The sequence below is a fragment of the Elephas maximus genome, chromosome 3, assembly GCF_024166365.1.
Source record: "Elephas maximus indicus isolate mEleMax1 chromosome 3, mEleMax1 primary haplotype, whole genome shotgun sequence".
Taxonomy (NCBI): domain Eukaryota; kingdom Metazoa; phylum Chordata; class Mammalia; order Proboscidea; family Elephantidae; genus Elephas; species Elephas maximus.
The window spans coordinates 68,628,986-68,647,987 of record NC_064821.1 but is presented as its reverse complement, the minus strand read 5'-3'; the positions used below and the strand labels follow the sequence as shown (position 1 = coordinate 68,647,987).

The window sequence follows — 19,002 nt, the reverse complement described above, 5'->3', positions numbered from 1 at the left end:
AGAACTCAAATTCTAGTAAACAAACCAGACTTAATGGTTTGACTGAGACTGGAGGGACTGCAGAGGAATGGTCCCTGGACTCCCTGTTAGCCTAGAACTAAAACCATCCTTGAAGCCAACTCTTCAGACCAAGATTAGACTGGATTATAAGACATAAAATGATACTTGTGAGGAGTGTGCTTCTTAGCTCAAGTAGACACATGAGACTCAGCGGGCGGCTGCTGTCCAGAGGCGAGATGAGAAGGCAGAGGGGGACAGGAGCTGGTTGAATGGACATGGGAAATACAGAGTAGAGAGGTTGAGTGTGCTGTCACATTATAGGTGGAGCAAGTAGGGTCACATAAGAATGTGTGTTTAAGTTTTTGTATGAGAAACTGACTTGAATTGTAAACTTGCACTTAAAGCAACAATAAAAAATAAAAATTACAGCCTAGGAAACCCTATGTGGCAGTTCTGTTCTGTCCTATAGGGTCACTGTGAGTTGGAATAGACTCAGTGGCCCAAAACACCAACAATGCTTTAGCATGTATCCCCTCAAAAGATGTTTTCTTGCATACTGATTTCTATCACCTAACAAAAATTAACAGTAATCTCTTACTATCATCCGATACCCAGTCTAGTAGAGTTTTAAAAAGTACAGATGCCAGAGGCTGATTCAGTTGGTCAAAGGGTGGAAAGTGGACCTGTGTTTTTTTATTGTGCTTTAGGTGAAAATTTACAGAGCAGATGAGGTTCTCATTCAGAAATATGTACACAAATTGTTTCTTGATGTTGGATGCAATCCCCACAAGGTGTCAGCACTCTCCCCTTTTCCACCCTGGGTTCTCTGTTCCAGTTTTCCTGTCCCTTTTCACCTTTGCTTTTGGACAGGTGTTGCCCATTTGGTCTCATACACTTGATTGATCTACGAAGCACATTCCTCACATGTGTTAACTGTTTGTTTTATAGGCCTGCCTAATCTTTGGGTTGCTATGAGTAAGAATCAACTCAAAGGCAACTGGTTAATCCTTGGCTGAAAGGTGTACTTGGGGAGTGGCTTCAGTTCTGAGTTAAAACAGTGTCTGGGGGCCCTGGTCTCAGGGGTTCTTCTAGTCTCTGTCAGACCAGTAAGTCTGGTCTTTTTTGTGAAATGAATTTTGTTCTACATTTTTCTCCTGCTCTGTCCAGGACCCTCTATTGTGATCCCAGTCATAGCGATTGGTGGTGGTAGCCGGGCACAATCTAAATCTTCTGGCTCAGACTGGTGGAGGTGATGGTTCTTGTGACCTGTTAGTCCTTCAGACTAATATTTTCCTGTGTCTTTGGTTTTCTTCATTCTCCTTTGCTCCGAATGGAATGAGACCAATAGATGTATCTTAGATGGCCACTTGCAAGCTTTAGGACACCAGGCACTACTCATCAAAGTAGGATGTAGAAAATTTTGTTTTTGAACCGTGTTATGCCAACTGACCTAGATACCCCCTGAGACCATGGTTCCCAATCCTCAGCCTCAGTAACTCAGTCCCTCAAGGCGTTTGGATGTGTCTAGGAAGTTTCTATGACTGCGCCCCCTGTGTGTTCTTACATATATATGAATATACATGCTGTACATACAAATATGTATGTGAAAACATCCACAGTCTAACCCGTGTATGTATATGGGTATACCCCATATGCCCTGCGTCCCCTGTTCAGCATATGTATCTGCCTATGTATCTGATTCTAAGTTATTGTTTTTTTTTTTTTTTTTTTACTGTTGTTGTGTTATATAGTATTTACTGTGATTGCTTTTTTTTTTTTTTTTTTCCTCCTCCTCTTCCTCTAAGTGTCTTTCTTGGTCAAGTTATGCTGACTTCCCCCATATGGTGTATTGCCTTTATCTTCACCAGAGTTAACACTTGTTTACCATCTAGTCAGTGATTTTCCCTTCCCAGCCTTCCCCTCCCTGATAATCATCAAAGATTGTTTCTTTCTGGGTCTCAACCTTTTCTTGACTTTTTATAATAGTGGTCTTCTACAATATTTGTCCTTTTGTGATTGACTTATTTCACTCAACATAATATCCTTCAGGTTCGTCCACGTTGTTAGATGTTCTGTGGATTCATCATTCCTCTTTATCATTGCGTGACCTCTGTGTTTTTGAAAAGCTTTACGGGGTTGGAGAACAGCCAGAACCACTGCTTTATTTTAGAAGTTCTTCTAGGAAAGAAATGATGTCTCACACCTGCTTTATACCCTTTAGTGCTTAGAATAAAGACCAGTAGGAAAGCAGTGCTTCTCAACCCTTCCTCCGCCAAATTGTCAGAACATCTTCTTAATGTTAGGCTTCTGTTTGTTCTTAGCTTTGTGATTGAAACCCTCAGTGTTGTCCAATTTTACATTTACCTTTTGGAGCTTGAATTTTGTTAAAATCCAGTATTTTTGTGCATAAGATTTACTAATTTTTTAAAAAAATTCTTCTAGTTAAGACAGTCTTTTTTGCCCAGAGTACTTGGTCGTAAATAGACACAGTGTAAGTCAAGTGTTACTAAATGTTCCTCTTACTGACAAACCTAACTTCTTTCTTATTGTAGTTATCGATATTGGTGCATCCTGATAAAAATCAAGATGATGCTGACAGAGCACAAAAGGCTTTTGAAGGTATTTGTACATTTACCTGCTTCTGAGTAATGTGTTCTTCATGCTAGAGGCTGACTGTCCCTTGGCTGGATCAAGAAAGGAATGTTCTAGTTTTGACTTCTGGACATAAAGAAGCTGTGGTTTTCAGTAGAACAGTTGTCATTCCAAAGCAGAATGTTGTTGTTTAAGAAGTAGATGTTAACTTTGCTCTGTAAAACTTCTGTATGTCAACAAAGACTGTTATTGCATTGGATCGTTTTTTTCTTTTTAACATAAAACATACTGGAAATATTTTATCACTGAGTTAAATCCAGGGGTGGTATATTTAGTCTTGTGTGTAGATTTAATTTTCTCCAAGGCTCTTAAGGAATTCATTGCTATAGTCGTATGTTTTTAAATTCGTTAAACAACAGTAAATAACCAAGTAGGGAATGCTTTTAGACGGCTCAAGCCCATTTGCACTATCTGAGTATAGTTCAGTTCTACTCTGTCCTTTAGGGTTGCTGTGAGTCGGAATCGACTCAACAGCAGTGGGTTTGGTTTTGGGTTTTTTTGAGTATAGTTCAGACTTTCAGAGGGTATTTGCAGAAACAGTTAATTTCAATGTTTTGCATTAGCTGTGGACAAAGCTTACAAGTTGCTACTGGATCAGGAACAAAAGAAGAGGGCCCTGGATGTAATTCAGGCAGGAAAAGAATACGTGGAACACACTGTAAGTATTTATAGTGCTGCTGTGTTTACAGGACGTACCAGCAATTTTTGGGCAACTTGTAGGAGGGTAAATGTTAGCATAGCAGTGCCTACTGGCTTAACTGGTGGCCACTTACGTGGTCTCCACCACTTTGCTATGGTGGTCAAGATTAGTGTATGCCTACAGCATAATTCACTCTGAGAGCTCAGGGAGAGGAACGGGTAGGACATTGCTCCCACTTCTTTCCCTCCGGGCCCTGTGATTTGGAGAGAGGGCTTTTCTTGCCCTCTTGTTACATGTTGCCGTGTTACCCTATTCTGAGAGTGGAAGAGTGGAGCAGCACAGTGCCATTTGACCCTTGATTTTTATCCTTGTCCCCATGAAGTGGTTGGAATATGGGCTTGAGGAAGGCTGGCAAGGGGATATGAGTAATATTTAAAAAAATGTTAATTATCAGGGCTGGGAAGGACATTAGAAATTGCAAAAGAAATTCAGTTACCTGATACTACTTTTTGCTCTTGGAGGCATTACCTAAGTCTCCTGTGTGATGGGAAATGTTAAGGTGGCTTGCTGGAGGTAAGAAAGGCCTTTAATTTTTAACTTATTGGGGCGAGAATCTTGAGGCCATTCGTAAGAGCTATTTCAGAGTCAATGCTATAAATAAACCTGTTGGAAGTGAGTATGGATGTGACCTTTGAAGAGCATTAGAATCTGAAACAGTTTTATAACCAATAATGATGAGTCTAGTTTAGATGAGGAAAATGGGTAAAAAAGAGGAGACAAGGGCCACAATAATGTCTTGCTGGTTGTGCGTTGGAAATGATGGCACCTGTAGGTTCATTTCCCATAGAAATCAGAAAAGTCCTGACAGTTTCTCTTCAGATCATTGTGGTAGAAATACCCTTTTGTATTTTGCCTGTAACAGAGCCATCTTTAGACATCCTGACCACAAGGTGGCAGTAGGGCCTTTCTGAGGTTGGAAGGCACCTGTTGGCTTTTTGCTGGTGTGATAGAATGAATGGCTCTTTAATGGAGTAGTGTCATTCTTGTGTGAATGGGTATATTTAATCTTTTTTTTTTTCAATCTCAGTGGTGGCCAAAGTGGTAGAAACATTAGTAATGTGATACGAAAATTATTAGTTTAAGGGGGTTTCACAGTTAAAATTGTCAAGAATACAGTTGTAGAAATGCTAAAAGCAAACAAAAAAATACAACTTAAACTTAATGCCACAGATTTTCTGTAGCTTCTTCTAAAACTTGACAGAATATATTGACTTTGCTATAAACTCATAACCCCAAGTTGCAGAAGGTAAATGGTTAATGCATTCAGTGTACCAAAGGCTCTTTGGATCTGGCATAGGATCTGAGGAGTTGGGGATAAACCCTAGCTGATCTCCTTTCACCTTCTTGGTAGATTGGCTTTTAGATGAGGTTAGAGAAAGGACCCATGGTTCCTAGTTTTTCTTGATTACATTGGTGTTTTTAGGGTGGGAGATGAGGGGCTCATGTTTTTTTTTTAATGTCAACTTTTTGTTAAATGTCTAATATGTCTTCAGAGAAGTGTATATATTGTATGTGTAGAGCTGGATGTATATTCTCAAAGTGTGGGTGCTGATGTTTTGATGAAAAAAATTTTTTTTTAGGTGAAAGAGCGAAAAAAGCAATTAAAGAAGGAAGGGAAATCTACAAATGTGGAGGAGGATGACCCTGAGCTGGTGAGTTCAATATGAGAAAAGCCCCCTGATCTGGTGTGATTGAGTTTCCTGATGGGTGGGTTAAACAGAGAGACGCCTAAGGCATGATAGGTATGTGCCTCCAACATTTTATTTTAATATAAAACATTTTTTAATGTATAATTATTTATCCTTTTTTTGATGTAGGCTGTGGCCTTTTCTTTGAGTGCAGGTCTACTGATGGGAGTTCCCTGTTGATTTTATTCTGTAAATCACACATACAAAGCGTTATCTATAATTTCTATTTTTAATTTCTTTTCAAGTATATTGAAAATTTAGGTGCTTGTAAAGCAGACTAAGGACAAAATTATAGATAGTTATGTTTCTTTTTCCAGTCTTTTCCAGGTATTTCGCTTGTACCTAATCCAACAATTTTTAGGGGCTCATGTTTCTTGAATCTTGCAAAAGCATTCAACTTAGTTTTCAAATAAACAAGTTTTTGTAACCACATTTATTAGTTTCTGTGATATTTAAATTACAAACTACAATAATAATTAGAAATGGCATAAACAGCTTTGGGAACAACCACAACTGACTCTTGGTAAACAGACAGCTGTCAATTAGCCACAACATTCTTTGTGCTCCAGTTAATGTTTTCCAGAGAAGGGGAGAGGATTGGTTAATCTAGTGAGTTATTTATGGAGATTGGTTAAGTGAGATTCTACTTAAATACCCAAAAACCAAACCCACTGCCATTGAGTTGATTCTGACTCCTAGCGACCCTATAGGACAGAGTAGAACTGCCCCATAGAGTTTCCAAGGAGCACCTGGTGGATTCGAACTGCCGAGCTCTTAGTTAGCAGCCATAGTACTTAACCACTACACCACCAGGTTTCCTCTACTTAAATATAAATATTTAATTGCCTCACCTGAAAAATTTAAAGTCATCTTAACCATGTCACAGTCTAGATCATATGTAACTTATCCCAGGTACTTATCCTGTTTTTTAGGATTTATACAGGACAGGCTGTCTTCTAGGGAAACTTCCTTCTTGCAACTTCTTGGTTCAGTGATTTTGTGAACACTGAGTGGTCCCATCTTTTATGTGGTCACACTGTTTGAAAATGCTTGGGTCTTCCTCCCTAGCCACTTCTTTTGAGATTTACTCTGTTATAATGTTTTAGTATTTCCTCAGTCCTATTTCCCTTCCATTTAATTGCCCTCTTTAGTCTTTTCTGAAGACTCTCACAAATACTCCTTGGTTCTCCCAAGTTGATAATTATCCTACTTTTTTTGGCTGTCTTTTTTTTTTTTTTTTCCTGATTATACAGGAACACATGTTAATGATAAAAAATTTTGAAAAAGCATAAAGATTAAAGATCTCTTGTAACCATGCATTCAGGAGAGCCTGAAGCTTGTAGAGATAGTCAAATATTCTTTACAGATACCTTCACCCCTTTGGTGTTTGTCCTTATTAGGGACTGGGGTTTGTCAGCATTGCTTTCACTGAGCAGTGCCTGAAAGGGAACTGCATTGAAGAGAAGTGACAGAAACGTTTTGTGTGTGTATGTGTGTGTTTGTGTTTTAGTGAAAGTTTACACAGCAAATTAGGTTCCCATTTAACAATTTTTATAGGTATTGTTTCGTGACATTGGTTACAATTTTCACAATGTGTTAGCATTCTCATTATTTCCATTCTGTTTGTTTTGTTTCCATTGATCTAGCTTCCCTTTCCATCCTTGCCTTCTCATCTCTGCTTTTGGGTAAATGTTGACCGTTTAGTCTCATATAATTGATTGTTTAAGGGAGCATGTTACTCATGGGTGATATTGTTTGGTTTATAAGCCAGTCTGTTATTTGGCTGAAAGGTGACCTCTGGGAGTGTCTTCAGTTCCAAGTTCAGAGGGTATCTTAGAGCAATAGTCTTGGGGGTTGCTCTAGCCTCTGTTGGTCCAGTAAGTCTGGCCTTTTTAGGAATTTGAATTTTGTTCTATATTTTTCTCCCATTCTATCTGGGACCTTCTATTGTGCCCCTGGTCAGAATGGTTAGTAGTGGTAGCTGGGCACTATCTAGTTCTTCTGGTCTCAGGCTAGAAGAGGCCATGGTTCAGGTGGGCTGTTAGTCCTGTGGACTAGTTTCTTCTTTATGTCTTTTTTCTTTTTTTTTTAATTGTGCTTTAATTGAAAGTTTACAGTTCAAGTCAGTTTCTCATACAAAAACTTATACATACATTGTATGTGCCCTTAGTTGCTCTCCCCACAATGTGACAGCACATTCCTCCTCTCCACCCTATATTTCCTGTGTCTGTTCATCCAGCTCCTGTACCCTTCTGCCTCTCATCTTGCCTCCCGACAGGAGCTGCCCACATAGTCTTATGTGTCTACTTGAGCTAAGAGGCACACTCTTTACCAGTATCATTTTATGTCTTACAGTCCAGTCTAATCTTTGAAGAGTTGGCTTAGGGAATGGTTTTAGTTATGAGCTAACAGAGAGTCTGGGGGCCATGTTCTCTGGGGTCCCTGCAGTCTCAGTCAGACCATTGAGTCTGGTCTTTTTACCAGAATTTGAGTTCTGCAACCCACTTTTTTCCTGCTCCATCAGGGGCTCTCCATTGTGTTCCCTGTCAGGGCAGTCATTGGTGGTAGCCATCTTCTTTGAGTCTTTGGTGTCCTTTCTCTTTTGCTTCAGCTGAGTAGTGACCAACAGTTACATCTTAGATGGCTGCTTGGAAGCTTTTAAGACCCCAAATGCTACTCACCAAACTAGGTTGTAGAACATTGTCTTTATGAACTATGTTATGCCAGTTGGCTGAATCGTCCCATGAGACTATGGTCCTCAGCCTTTTAATCCTGTAAACCAGTCCCGTGAAGTGTTTTGATATGTCTAGGAAGACTCCATAACTGTGCTCCCTATGTGCTTTATCATATATATGAATATATATGCAGTACACTCAAACATGCATATACATATACACATGCCTACAGATAGACCTATACATGCGCGTGCATGTACTCAGATATGCCTTCCTGTCCACGTATATACATATGTATATATACGTGCATCCGTGTATACATACCTGCCTGTGTAACCACACTCATATTTTTTGGTTGTTATTACTGTTGTTGCAAAATTGTATATGTTATAGCATTTACCAAAACTCTCCCTTACTCTTGTGTACTTCTTAGTGTCTTCATTTGCCTTGGTAACGTTGTGCAGACTTCACCCATATTGAGTATTGCCAGTGACAGAACCTTTGAGACTCCTTTATTTCCCTTTTCTCCATACATCACTCTTTACTCCAGTGTCCCTGATTTTAGGAGACAGGCCCAGTTATATCTGCATGGTGGATTATTTTCTGCATTTGTTTGTACTTTATATTTGAGGGGGAAAAGTTTTAAAGCTGGGGTAAGAACATAAGCTCCGTTCTTAAGATCTCTTCTTAGTAAATGGTTAAAACTGATGGGGGAGGGGGCTGTGGTTTTATTAACTTTGTGTGTTGGGGTTGGGTCACTTATGTTTACTTCTTTACTTTTTCTGTAATCCAAATAAATTCTTAATAATTACCTCTGTTCCTACCTTTCTAAGACTATTACATAATTTTTAAAAGGCTCTTTGCCTTTCTCTTTTCAACCTAATGTTTTATTATCTGTTTCTATCAGTTAGAGTATAAGTTCAGCTTCATAAAACTGAGATCCAAAATGGTGGTGGTTTGAATCAGACATTTGTTTTCTGTCCCGTATAACAGTCTTTGAGAAGGTGGCCCTGGGCTGATATGGTGGTGCCGTACCATGTCTCATCCAAAGACTCAGTCTCCTCTTTTCTGTGGCTCTGCCAAGAGGATGTTGCCTCCATCCTTGTAGTCCAGGATATCTTATCACCTCACCATGTGCCAAACTGCAGATTAGAGGAAGGAGGGTAGAAGGGATAAACCAGCTCCCTCTGAGAACATTCCAGAAAGTTGTATACATCATTTTTACTTACGTTCCATTGGCTAAAACTTAAGTTACATGGCCACACCTAACTACCAGAAAACGTGAGAAAAATAGGCTTTATGGTGGGTGTCCATGTGCCTTAAAATAAGGGAGAACTGATAATGGCGGGAGGGGAGCAAGTGGTAGGTCCACACAGTTAGTAGACTCCCAAGACTGGACTTGTTTGATAGCAACTTTGTATCTCTAGTACCTAGCTGAGTAAAAAGAACCAATGAAATTTATTTTTTAAAAGCTCTTTTGAGGAAAGGACCTTCTAAAACTCAGGTGGTAATAAGGATATAGAACTTCTTTCTTATTGGATGCTTTTTGTCAGAACAAAATTCTGTGTATTATCTGCATGGTAAAAGTAGAAAGATCTCATAGATGGATGTGTTATTTATCTCCCGAGAGAAAGTCAACTCATAAAGTGGGTCTTTCTGAAGAATCTTTGTTCTTTGCTGGGTTCTAATCTGCTTTTGACTCTGGCTGTATTTAAAAGTACTTGATTCAAGTTGCTGGTAAAATTTTTACTTTTCTTTTGTTCTTCATTTTCTTGTAGTTCAAACAAGCAGTATACAAACAGACCATGAAACTCTTCGCTGAGCTGGAAATTAAAAGGAAAGAAAGAGAAGCCAAAGAGATGCATGAAAGGTACGTATCAGTATATTCATGTAAACCTTATCTAAACACCTAGATTGGTCTCCAGGGGATTTTCCTAATGAAAGAGGTATAGTGCATCAATCAAGAAAACCATCTAAAATTGTTACCTGAAACAGTCAGGCTTTTGAATTACCAAGGTAAGAAATTATTGCTTTAACTTTTGGGAAATATTGACTAGACCTTTCCTTAGGAAGTTTATAATTAAGAATGCTGTATGTTTTCCTCTTGATTTCCTAGAATAAAATAGGCAGAGTTATTAAGGCCGTTGGTATTGAGGCCAGAATCTTTTGTGTGACTAATGGCTGCTATAGTGAGTAGGTAATATTATACACTATAGTTACTTAAAAAATGTTGGTTATTCTAAAGTGTGATACCCTTTCTCATCAGAAATCTTGTTAATTTGGCTTATGTATTTTGTATTGTTAATTGGTGTTTGGTAATAACTAAATTTTGCTAGTTGAGGTTATTGTGTGAAATGTCCTTGTCTTGGAAAGGGTTTTGGCCAGAGAACTTCTTGAGTAAGAACCTCTGCCATTGTAATGGTCATTCTGCTTGATAACTGAAGTAAGGTGGCCTGGGGTTTTTGACATAGCTTTGTCACTCACTGAGCCCAAAAGCTCAGGTATTGTTGGCTGGGCTTTGATTACTATATCTATCTATCTGTATAACATATTTATATCCGGCCTCAGACCCCTGTCCACAGTTTCATCTGCATGTTTTAGAACAAGATACTCATGAAAGTGCTTTGAGCTCTTTCCAGACAGCCATGTGTATAGCATCCTATAAGGAGTCTATTACTTTATTTGCTTGCTTCTGTAGGAAGATCCTTAACTTGTATGGCTAACACAGCCTGTAAATATCGTAAATAGATTATGGTCTGGTTTTCCTCCTAGGAAGCGGCAAAGGGAAGAAGAGATTGAAGCTCAAGAAAAAGCCAAGCGAGAAAGGGAATGGCAGAAAAACTTTGAGGTAAGTTTTCAAGGTGGCCAGGGGTTCTTATTCCAGAATTAAAAAAAACATCCCAGCAGAAAAACTTAGTCCTTGGAGGCATCTCCACAGACAGGGAAATGAGATATGTGGGGAAGAGTGGAAAATTTGGAGAATGAGTCTGGGTCCTGGATCAGCTACCCTCAAGCTCTGTGGCCTTGGGCAAGGGCACTGAGGATCTTTGAATGGTTTTTTAGAGATTGTGGTAGGCAGAGCTGCCACCTGGGCCCAAGGAAAATGATCTGTACATTAGGAGTAAATGTAGAGTAGGGCCCTCCTTAGAGGCCAGGTAGTAGAAACTGAGGTTCTTGTGATCCCAGTGTTCACCTCACAGAAAGACTTACAGCTTTTGAACTTGACTCCTCTTTAAGACCCTGGTTATTCCTTCAGGTGCTCTGCTGATACCCTGACTTCTAGCAGCATTTATCTTCTGTAGATTTTAGGACTCAGGGTAGTGGTTGACTAACCAGAGTTGATGACTTTGTTTCTATCCCACTTCATATGTAAAAAGAGACAATGAGCAGACCCCTTGATGAGGAAGAAGATGGTAGTGAAACTCCTAGCACAGCTGGCTAGGCATCCATCCAGGTTTTACGGGATGGGAGGAAAGTGTAGTGGAAAGTGCCTGTACTGGTGCTTAGTGGTATGGCCTTGAGAAGACAATTTAACCTCTCTGAGCCTCAGTGTCATCATTTGTGAAATGTGGGTGGCAGGATACACCTTAGTCAGGTCTTTGTGAGGATTAGAAATAGCATGCTAAACATCTAGTCCAGAGGTCTCCCCAGAATGGTGATCTGATTGTTACGGTGAATATTACTTATTTACCCCCCTCTTCTTCCAACCTGGAGCTCATCCTGCCTTCTAGGGGTGATGTGACACTTCCCTGGGTCTGTAGAAGTGGGAGAAAGTTCTGCTGTGTTCTTCCCTTGGAGCTCTGGTGGCACACTGGTTAACAGTTCAGCTGCTAATTAAAAGGTTGTTAGTTGGAGCCCACCAACTGCTCCTTGGAAACCCTGTGGGGCAGTTCTGTGTCCTACAGTGTTGCTATCGGTCAAAATGGACTTGACGGCAACAGTTTGGTTTTTGGTTGGTTCTGCTCTTGGACCGTTCCAGAGGACGGTGCTGGTCTGCAGGAGGGTAGGTGGGATGGCAGAGCAGGCCCTTCCTCTTATTAACTAGCTTCCTCACTTCAAATTCCCTTTGTGCTTAGGAAAGTCGAGATGGTCGTGTGGATAGTTGGCGAAATTTCCAAGCAAATACAAAGGGGAAGAAAGAGAAGAAAAATCGAACCTTCCTGAGACCACCAAAAGTAAAAATGGAGCAGCGTGAGTGACCACCTGAGGTCACAGCCACAGAACCTTCCTCCAACTGCCTCCTCTCCTGCTTTGAAGGACTCATTCTTTCCTTCCACCCCTACCTGAACATAGAGTAGTATTTGCTTTTTAGTCCATTTTGTTTCAGTACAATTTAATATCAATCAGAGTAATTCTTTTGTACATTGAAATGAGGAGCTCGGTTTTAAAAAAAGACCTTCCCCACTCCCTACCCCCAGAGCAACCAGGATTGGAAGGTGCCACCATTGGTGCTCCTTCTGTTCCCACAGGCTGTAACTTAATGTTTTGTACTTCACTGAATTGTGATGGTTAGAAACTCCGTGTATAGTTTATGGAAATCATCCAATTAAACATGTTGCTTAAAATGGTGTTGCGGTGACTTCCGAGACAAGCCTAGACCATTTTAGGAAGCTCTTTTCCTTCAGTAGCTTGTTTCTGGGTGTGGCATCCTTTGAAGCCCCAAATTGGACAGGGAAGGCAGTGCGGGCAGGCAGAGCAGTCACTCAGTGCCCTGCTGCCCCATAGTGTTTGGCATGTGCCCTTCTCATCTGACTGCCCAGTCAACTTGGCATGAGGCTCCAAGCCACCCAAACCTACTCACTTTCCAAAGAGCTAGCTGACTCTCTCCAGTACTGTCATGTCCTAGCCTGTCTGTATTCGTTAGTAGTAAAATTCTGTATGTGTAATAAATTTTTACACCCAAACCATTGATGTACTCTTCCTCAGGCTTTATTCCAAGGGTGGGTCTCTTGTCTCACTTGGCCCAACCCCAGAATGCTTTGGGGTGTGGGCAGACCTGCCTCACTACCACATATTAGCTAAGCCTTAGTTTTTTCATCTGCAAAACTGGAATGTAAATTCGGATGACATCCTTTAGGGAGGATTAGCGATGGTGCGTATAAGGTATAGTGCCCAGTGGCTGTTGCTAATATACTATTATTTCTGTGTCAAGTGAGGTTAGTGATCATTGTGAGGATTAAATGAAATAATGTATGTAAAGTGCCCAGCTCACAGTATATGCTCAAATGGCCTGCTTTGTTTGAGGGACAAGATAAACCCTTGAGAGGAGCATAAGGTGAGAAATAGATGACAACAAAAATATGAAGATACGAGGAACCAGGTGACTTGAAAGCAGACATTTGGTTTTTGCAGTGTCTATCTTGTAGTACCAAGAAATACTTCAACTTTGATTTGCTTCTCTATGGGAGGGGACAAAAATTTGGTTGTCTTATAGGCTTTTTTTTTAAAATTGTGCTTTAGGTGAAAGTTTAGAGAGTAAATTAGTTTCTCATTCAAAAACATACACAGTTTGTTTCATGACATTGGTTGCAATCCCTGCAATGTGTCAGCACTCTCCCCTTTTCCGCTCCAGGTTACCTGTTTCCATTTGTCCAGTTTTCCTGTCCTTTCTTCTCGTCTTTGCTTTTGGGCAGGTGTTGCCCATTTGTTTCCATAAACTTGATTGATCTAAGAAGCATGTTCCTCATATATGTTATTGTTTGTTTTATAGGCCAATCTAATCTTTGGCTAAAAGGTGAACTTCGGGAGTAGCTTCAGTTTTGAGTTAGGGCGTCTGGGGACCCTAGTCTCGGGGGTTCCACCAGCCTCTGTCAGACCAGTAAGTCTGGTCTTTTTTTGTGAATTTGAATTTTGTTCTATATTTTTCCTTTCTGTCTGAGACCCTCTATTGTGATCTCTGTCAGAGCGGTTGGTGGTGGCAGCGAGGTACCACCTAGTTCTTTTGGGCTCAGGCTGGTGAAGGCTGTGGTACTTGTGATCCAATAGTCCTTTGGACTAATATTTTCCCTGTGTCTTTGGTTTTCTTCATTCTCCTTTGCTCTGGACAGGATGGGACCAATAGATGTATCTTAGATGGCCGCTTGCAAACTTTAAAGACCCCAGACGCTACTCACCAAAGTTGGATGTAGAACATTTTATTTATGAACTGTTATGTCAGTTGACCTAGGTGTCCCCCAAGATCATGGTCCTCAGCCTTCAGCCCCAGTAACTTGGTCCCTTAAGGTGTTTGGATGTGTCTAGGAAGCTTCTATGACTATGCCCCTTTTGTGCTGTATTATATATATGAATATACATGCTATACATACAAATATCTATGTAAAAATATCCACGGCCTAACCTATATGTGGGTATACTCCTATATGCCCTCCTTCCCCTATTCAGCATATGTCTTCCCAAGTGCAAATGAGCACATCTAAGCCACAGACGAATTAGCACATAGAGATAGGTGGGTGTGGCTCTGGTTAAAACTGGACAGAGGTAGAAGGAGGGAAACTTTCAGTCACTTTGCAGAGATGGTACATGCCATGAAGTATTGTGGACTGTCCCGAGCAGCGAACAGCATCTACCATAATTCTAACTGTCAAAGTGACACCCATCCCCCTCTAATATGTGTGTGTACACACCAACCCCTTAGAGGTTATGTGGTGGTCATTTAGCTCAGCTGTCTTTGCAAGTAGTGAGGGCCAGGCCCAATCTTTGCCCTCAAGGACGTTGTGCCAGCAATCAGCTACTGGCTTCCTTATTCATTCAACAAATACGCTGGTCTGGGAATAAAGTGGTGAAGGCCATGTGGCCCCTGATGCCTTCCTCACAGCCTGCTGAGGCACATGAATGAGTGAACAGGTGCAGTGGTCATGAAAGGCACAGTGTGTCCACCACCCCAAGGAGGGGGCCCTTAATCCTATTCTTAGCAGCCAGGGAATGTTTCCTGGAGGAAGTGACCTTTTTAAAGTTGGAACCTGGAGGATGAAGCATTAGTTAGTAATGCTTTCAGCTGCAAGGAATAACTGGCATAAACAAGTGGAATATTTTGTTCACATGACAAGAAGTCTAGAGGCAGGTAGCTTTATATATTGTCCATGGGCTCAGCAATACCACCAAGGAACCAGCCTTCCTATGCTTCTCATCCCTCTCAGGATGGCTTATCACCTCATAGTTGCAAGAGAGTTGTGGCAGTACCATACCTCATACCAACGCCCAAGCAGGAAAAAGTCATCTAGGAAACAGACTATTTCCCAGAAGATACCATTGGCTAGAAAAATGGGTCCCATAGTCACCTCTAACTGTAAGGGGTACTGGAAAAGTAGCAAAGGAGAATGGCAGGCCACAGACCAAACATTATTCATCCCTTGGGGATGAGCACCTGCTGTTTCCAACAAAATAAGGTTTTCTTGGCAAGGAAGAAAGGGAGAATGACTGCTGGTACAACTAACAGTGTCTGGCACAGTTGAGTGGGTGGCTCTTGAGGGGAAGATGTTTCATTCAGAGGGAACAGCATGTGCAAAGGCCCAGAGGCGAGAGCATGGCCCATTCATGGAATTGAAAGGTGTTAAGGCTACAGCATAGAAGTGGAGTGAGGTGAGACCAGGGAGATCATAAAGTCACATTAAGGATGAATTTCAGCTGTCCCATTTTCCCAGCGAGGCCAAAGTATCCTCATTTCCCTTCTGCCACATTTTAGCCACAGACCCACCTAGAAGATCAGGAGCAATCTTTGCAGTAATGACCTGGCTAGGGAGGGGTGTGGTTTGGGTATTATGTTGAGGCAGCGTTAGTCAAGATTGGCCTCTAGGTGGGGCAGAGGCTATGGCAGCTTCTGCAGCCCCTTCTGTCCATAAGTGAGTTACGAGGCGCTTTCCGGGGCAGGAAGGGCAGAGGGCCTGGAGAGGATCAAAGGCTGGGTGAGCCACTTCACTCCTCTTCCGTGGTTTGTTGAAAATAATGGAGCAGATATTGACCACTCCTACACCTCAGCTGCTGCCAGTGGGACTACTATGGGCAGAGTCCTGGCGTTTGGACAAGAGCCTTCAGCTCTGAGCCTTGGCTTCCTCACATGTAAAGTAAAAATTGTAACCAGAAGCACCAGCCCTTACCTTCGGTATTACGGTCATGCTGGGTACCACCTCCCCCATGGCCTCTCAGTGCCTTCTTGGGCAGCCACAGCCAGGCCAGACCTTCTGGCTTCTCTTGTTTTCCAGGGGCCCTAGTTGAGGCAGGAGGAGGAAGTGTGTGGGAGGCTGCAGATTGGTCTGGGCCTGTGCTGAGGGCGGAACTTCGGAGCAGCAGAATTAGCGGCCACTCCACTTCCTTTCCCCTCCCCAAAACAGCTCTCCAGCCACCAACCTCACCCTAGCTCATCTGCCCCCTTGCTGGAGGTTGTCAGTGCTTCTGACAATTGGCACAGTGCCAGGGTAGAAGGGGCAGAGCTTTGCAAGGGTGTTGTATGTTTGTCTAACCCTGGGGATTGTAGAATGAGCACTGACTGGGCATGGAGTCACCTTTCTGAGTATGTGTTCTGCCACTCACTAGCTTTGTAACCTGTTACGTCATTTCTCCTCTCTGGACCTTAGTTCCTCCTCTTTGGTAAAATGGAGTGAAAACCTGGTTTCGCTGTTGCATGAATTCTAGTGAGAGTCTCCTTATTGAGAAAAGAACAAACCTTGCAAATGGAGGCAACAAGACTGTGTTTGGCATTAGACAGACTAGAATTTGGATCCTGGCTGCACAGCGAATTGAGAGACCTTGTGCAAGTCTTGAAAATTCTGAGCCTCAGCTTCCTTATTTCTTAAATGTGTTACCTTGAGGGTTAAGGAAATACGGGAAGCCAGGCACCCCCACACAGCTGAGTGGGTGCTCCCCCATCTCCTAGTGGGGCGTTTCCTGCTCTGGGTTGTTTTTTCTTGATGAAAGAGGAGAGGATTGAGGACACCTAGGAAATGTGTTAAAAAGTCAATCTGTGGTCACCCTGAAGATTCTGATCCAGGATTCAAGGTGGAGAGAGAGAGAGTGTGTGTGTGTGGGTGCGCGCACGCGCAGGGACAGCCAGTCCTCCAATGCGGGGGTGGGCAAGAACTTGGGGTTCCTGTCAGAGGTAACAATATCCTCATCCCATATCTGGGTCAGTGGGGCTGCCATTCAAAAAAACAGGGCCAATCATTCCTAGGTCAGGGCCCATCTTCCTCTCAGAGGGCTCAGTTCCTCCTTCCTCTGGTGGTGTTGGCTGAGCTGATGTGGAGACACCCCAGGCTGGATGTGGGTATTCCGATGACCTCAGAATGGGGGAGCCTGGGCTGGGGCCCCATCTAAGGAGCTGGCTTCCTGGACTCAGGTGCCCTGCCCACCCAGCAGAACCAGCAGGCAGACTTCCCCTAATGTTTCATCCTTTCTCTGCTGTGTAGAGCCTGGAGCCTAGAGTGAGTCACACACCTAGGTCTGGGCCTGCTTTCTGCCTCCTCCCCATTCCCTGCCCTGCTTCCTGAGTTCCCAAGGAGCCATCCAGGAAACATGGTCTCAGCGGATCCAGGAAACATGCTCTCAGTGGCCGCTGCCTCCCCCTCACCACCTCTGTCACCTCCTAGACCACTGTCCCACCGTTTCTCAGGTAAGAGGTTGGTGGCCTGGGTGAGAGGGTCAGATTTGGCTGCTTTGTCTAGCTGTCCTGCAGAATCCTTTAAGTTGGTCGGACTCTGGAGGGGTCTACAGAATGTCAGGCTGAGCTGGTTACATCTTGGTTCCCTCTCTTCGGCACCCACAACTGTGTATGGACACACAACCCACCTTAATCACCCATAGACAGCACACCTCTGTTCGTTCCTGATATTTAACACACACACCAACAGACACAGCATTCCCTCAAACACATCACACAAACACACCCACATCACCCACAAACACAGTTCACAGCCCCTCACATGCACAGAGCACACAACAGATATGACCCAGGGCCCCTCACTGCACGCAATGCACAAACTATCACCAACTGACCCAGTGTCCCTTCACGTGATGCCTGTCGTTACTCAAAGCATGAAACACATCCTTACAGACACAGCACATGAACCCTTGCAGGACACAAGGAACCCAGACATGGAACACCCCTCACTCCTGTAAACATGCTTACTCCACATAGACACACACCCACCCCCCCACACACACACTCACAATCATATTCACACACACGTTCACAGATCAATGCAACCATGTACATGTGTCACAGAAGGCCCCTTCACTGCCAGACAGGTCCCCAAGATCCTCAGGTGCTACTGCTCAGCCAGGGCCAGGGATTGGGATCCAGCCTGTGACACCTCACTGTGACATCTTCACTTCTCACCTCCCCTCTCAGGAAGTGCTAGTGCATTGAGGGAGCAGCCAAGGTAGCAGAGTTGAGCAAGAGAGGCAGGAGAAGAGCCAGGGGTCCCAGATGCATTGTGGAGCACCCCAGGAGAGGCTGGCTCCCTTAGCTGTCTGAGGGCTGCTTTCCATGGACCTGGGATTCAGCACAAGTTAAAAATAAAAGGCTAGCAAGCATTTAGTGAATGCTTGCTGTGAGCCAGTTGTCCTTAGCTGCTATTGTTTTGGCCCCTGACTCATGGAGACCCCAAGCACTATAAAATGCTGCCCAGTTCTGCGCCATCCCCAAGATTGGTTATTGATTGGACTATTGTGATCCACAGGGATTTCTTTCTTTTTTTATTTTAGTTTTACTGTTGTTGAGAATATACACAGCAGAGCATAGATTGATTCAACAATTTCTATATGTATAATTCAGTGATGTTGCTTACATTTTTCAAGTTGTGTTAACTATTTTCACCCTCCCTTTCTGAATTTTTCTTGCCTCATTAACATAAACTTTCTGCTTCCTAAGTTTCCTATCTAATCTTTTAAGTTGCTGTTGTCAATTTGATTCCATATAGATAATTCTTAAAAGAGCACAACGTTTAAGGCAGACATTCTTTACTAGGTGTCATGGATTAAATTGTGTCCCCCCAAAATATGTGTATCAATTTGGCTAGGCCATGATTCCCAGTATTGTGTGATTGTCCACCATTTTGTCATCTGATGTGATTTTCCTATGTGTTGTAAATCCTATCTCTATGATGTTAATGAGATAGGATTACTGGCAGTTTGTGTTAATGAGGCAGTACTCAATCTACAAGATTAGATTGTGTTTTAAGTCAATCTCTTTTGAGATATAAAAAAAGCAAGTAGAGAGACAGGGGAACTCATACCACCAAGAAAGCAGTGCTGGGAGCAGAGCATGTCCTTTGACCCAGGGTTCCTGTGTGGAGAA

At 42.5% G+C, this 19,002-nt stretch overlaps 1 protein-coding gene across 1 annotated transcript in view; it reads left to right on the top strand.

The window, feature by feature from the left end:
- Positions 1 to 13,029, top strand: part of DNAJC8 (DnaJ heat shock protein family (Hsp40) member C8) — a 32,380-nt gene extending 19,351 nt beyond the window's left edge. The window contains exons 4-9 of the mRNA XM_049878453.1: positions 2,553 to 2,619; positions 3,216 to 3,310; positions 4,933 to 5,004; positions 9,494 to 9,585; positions 10,488 to 10,563; positions 11,792 to 13,029. Coding sequence (XP_049734410.1) covers positions 2,553 to 2,619; positions 3,216 to 3,310; positions 4,933 to 5,004; positions 9,494 to 9,585; positions 10,488 to 10,563; positions 11,792 to 11,914 — 525 coding nt within the window. The 3' untranslated portion in view covers positions 11,915 to 13,029. The remainder of the gene's footprint in view (positions 1 to 2,552; positions 2,620 to 3,215; positions 3,311 to 4,932; positions 5,005 to 9,493; positions 9,586 to 10,487; positions 10,564 to 11,791) is intronic.
- The last annotated feature ends 5,973 nt before the right edge of the window (positions 13,030 to 19,002 follow it).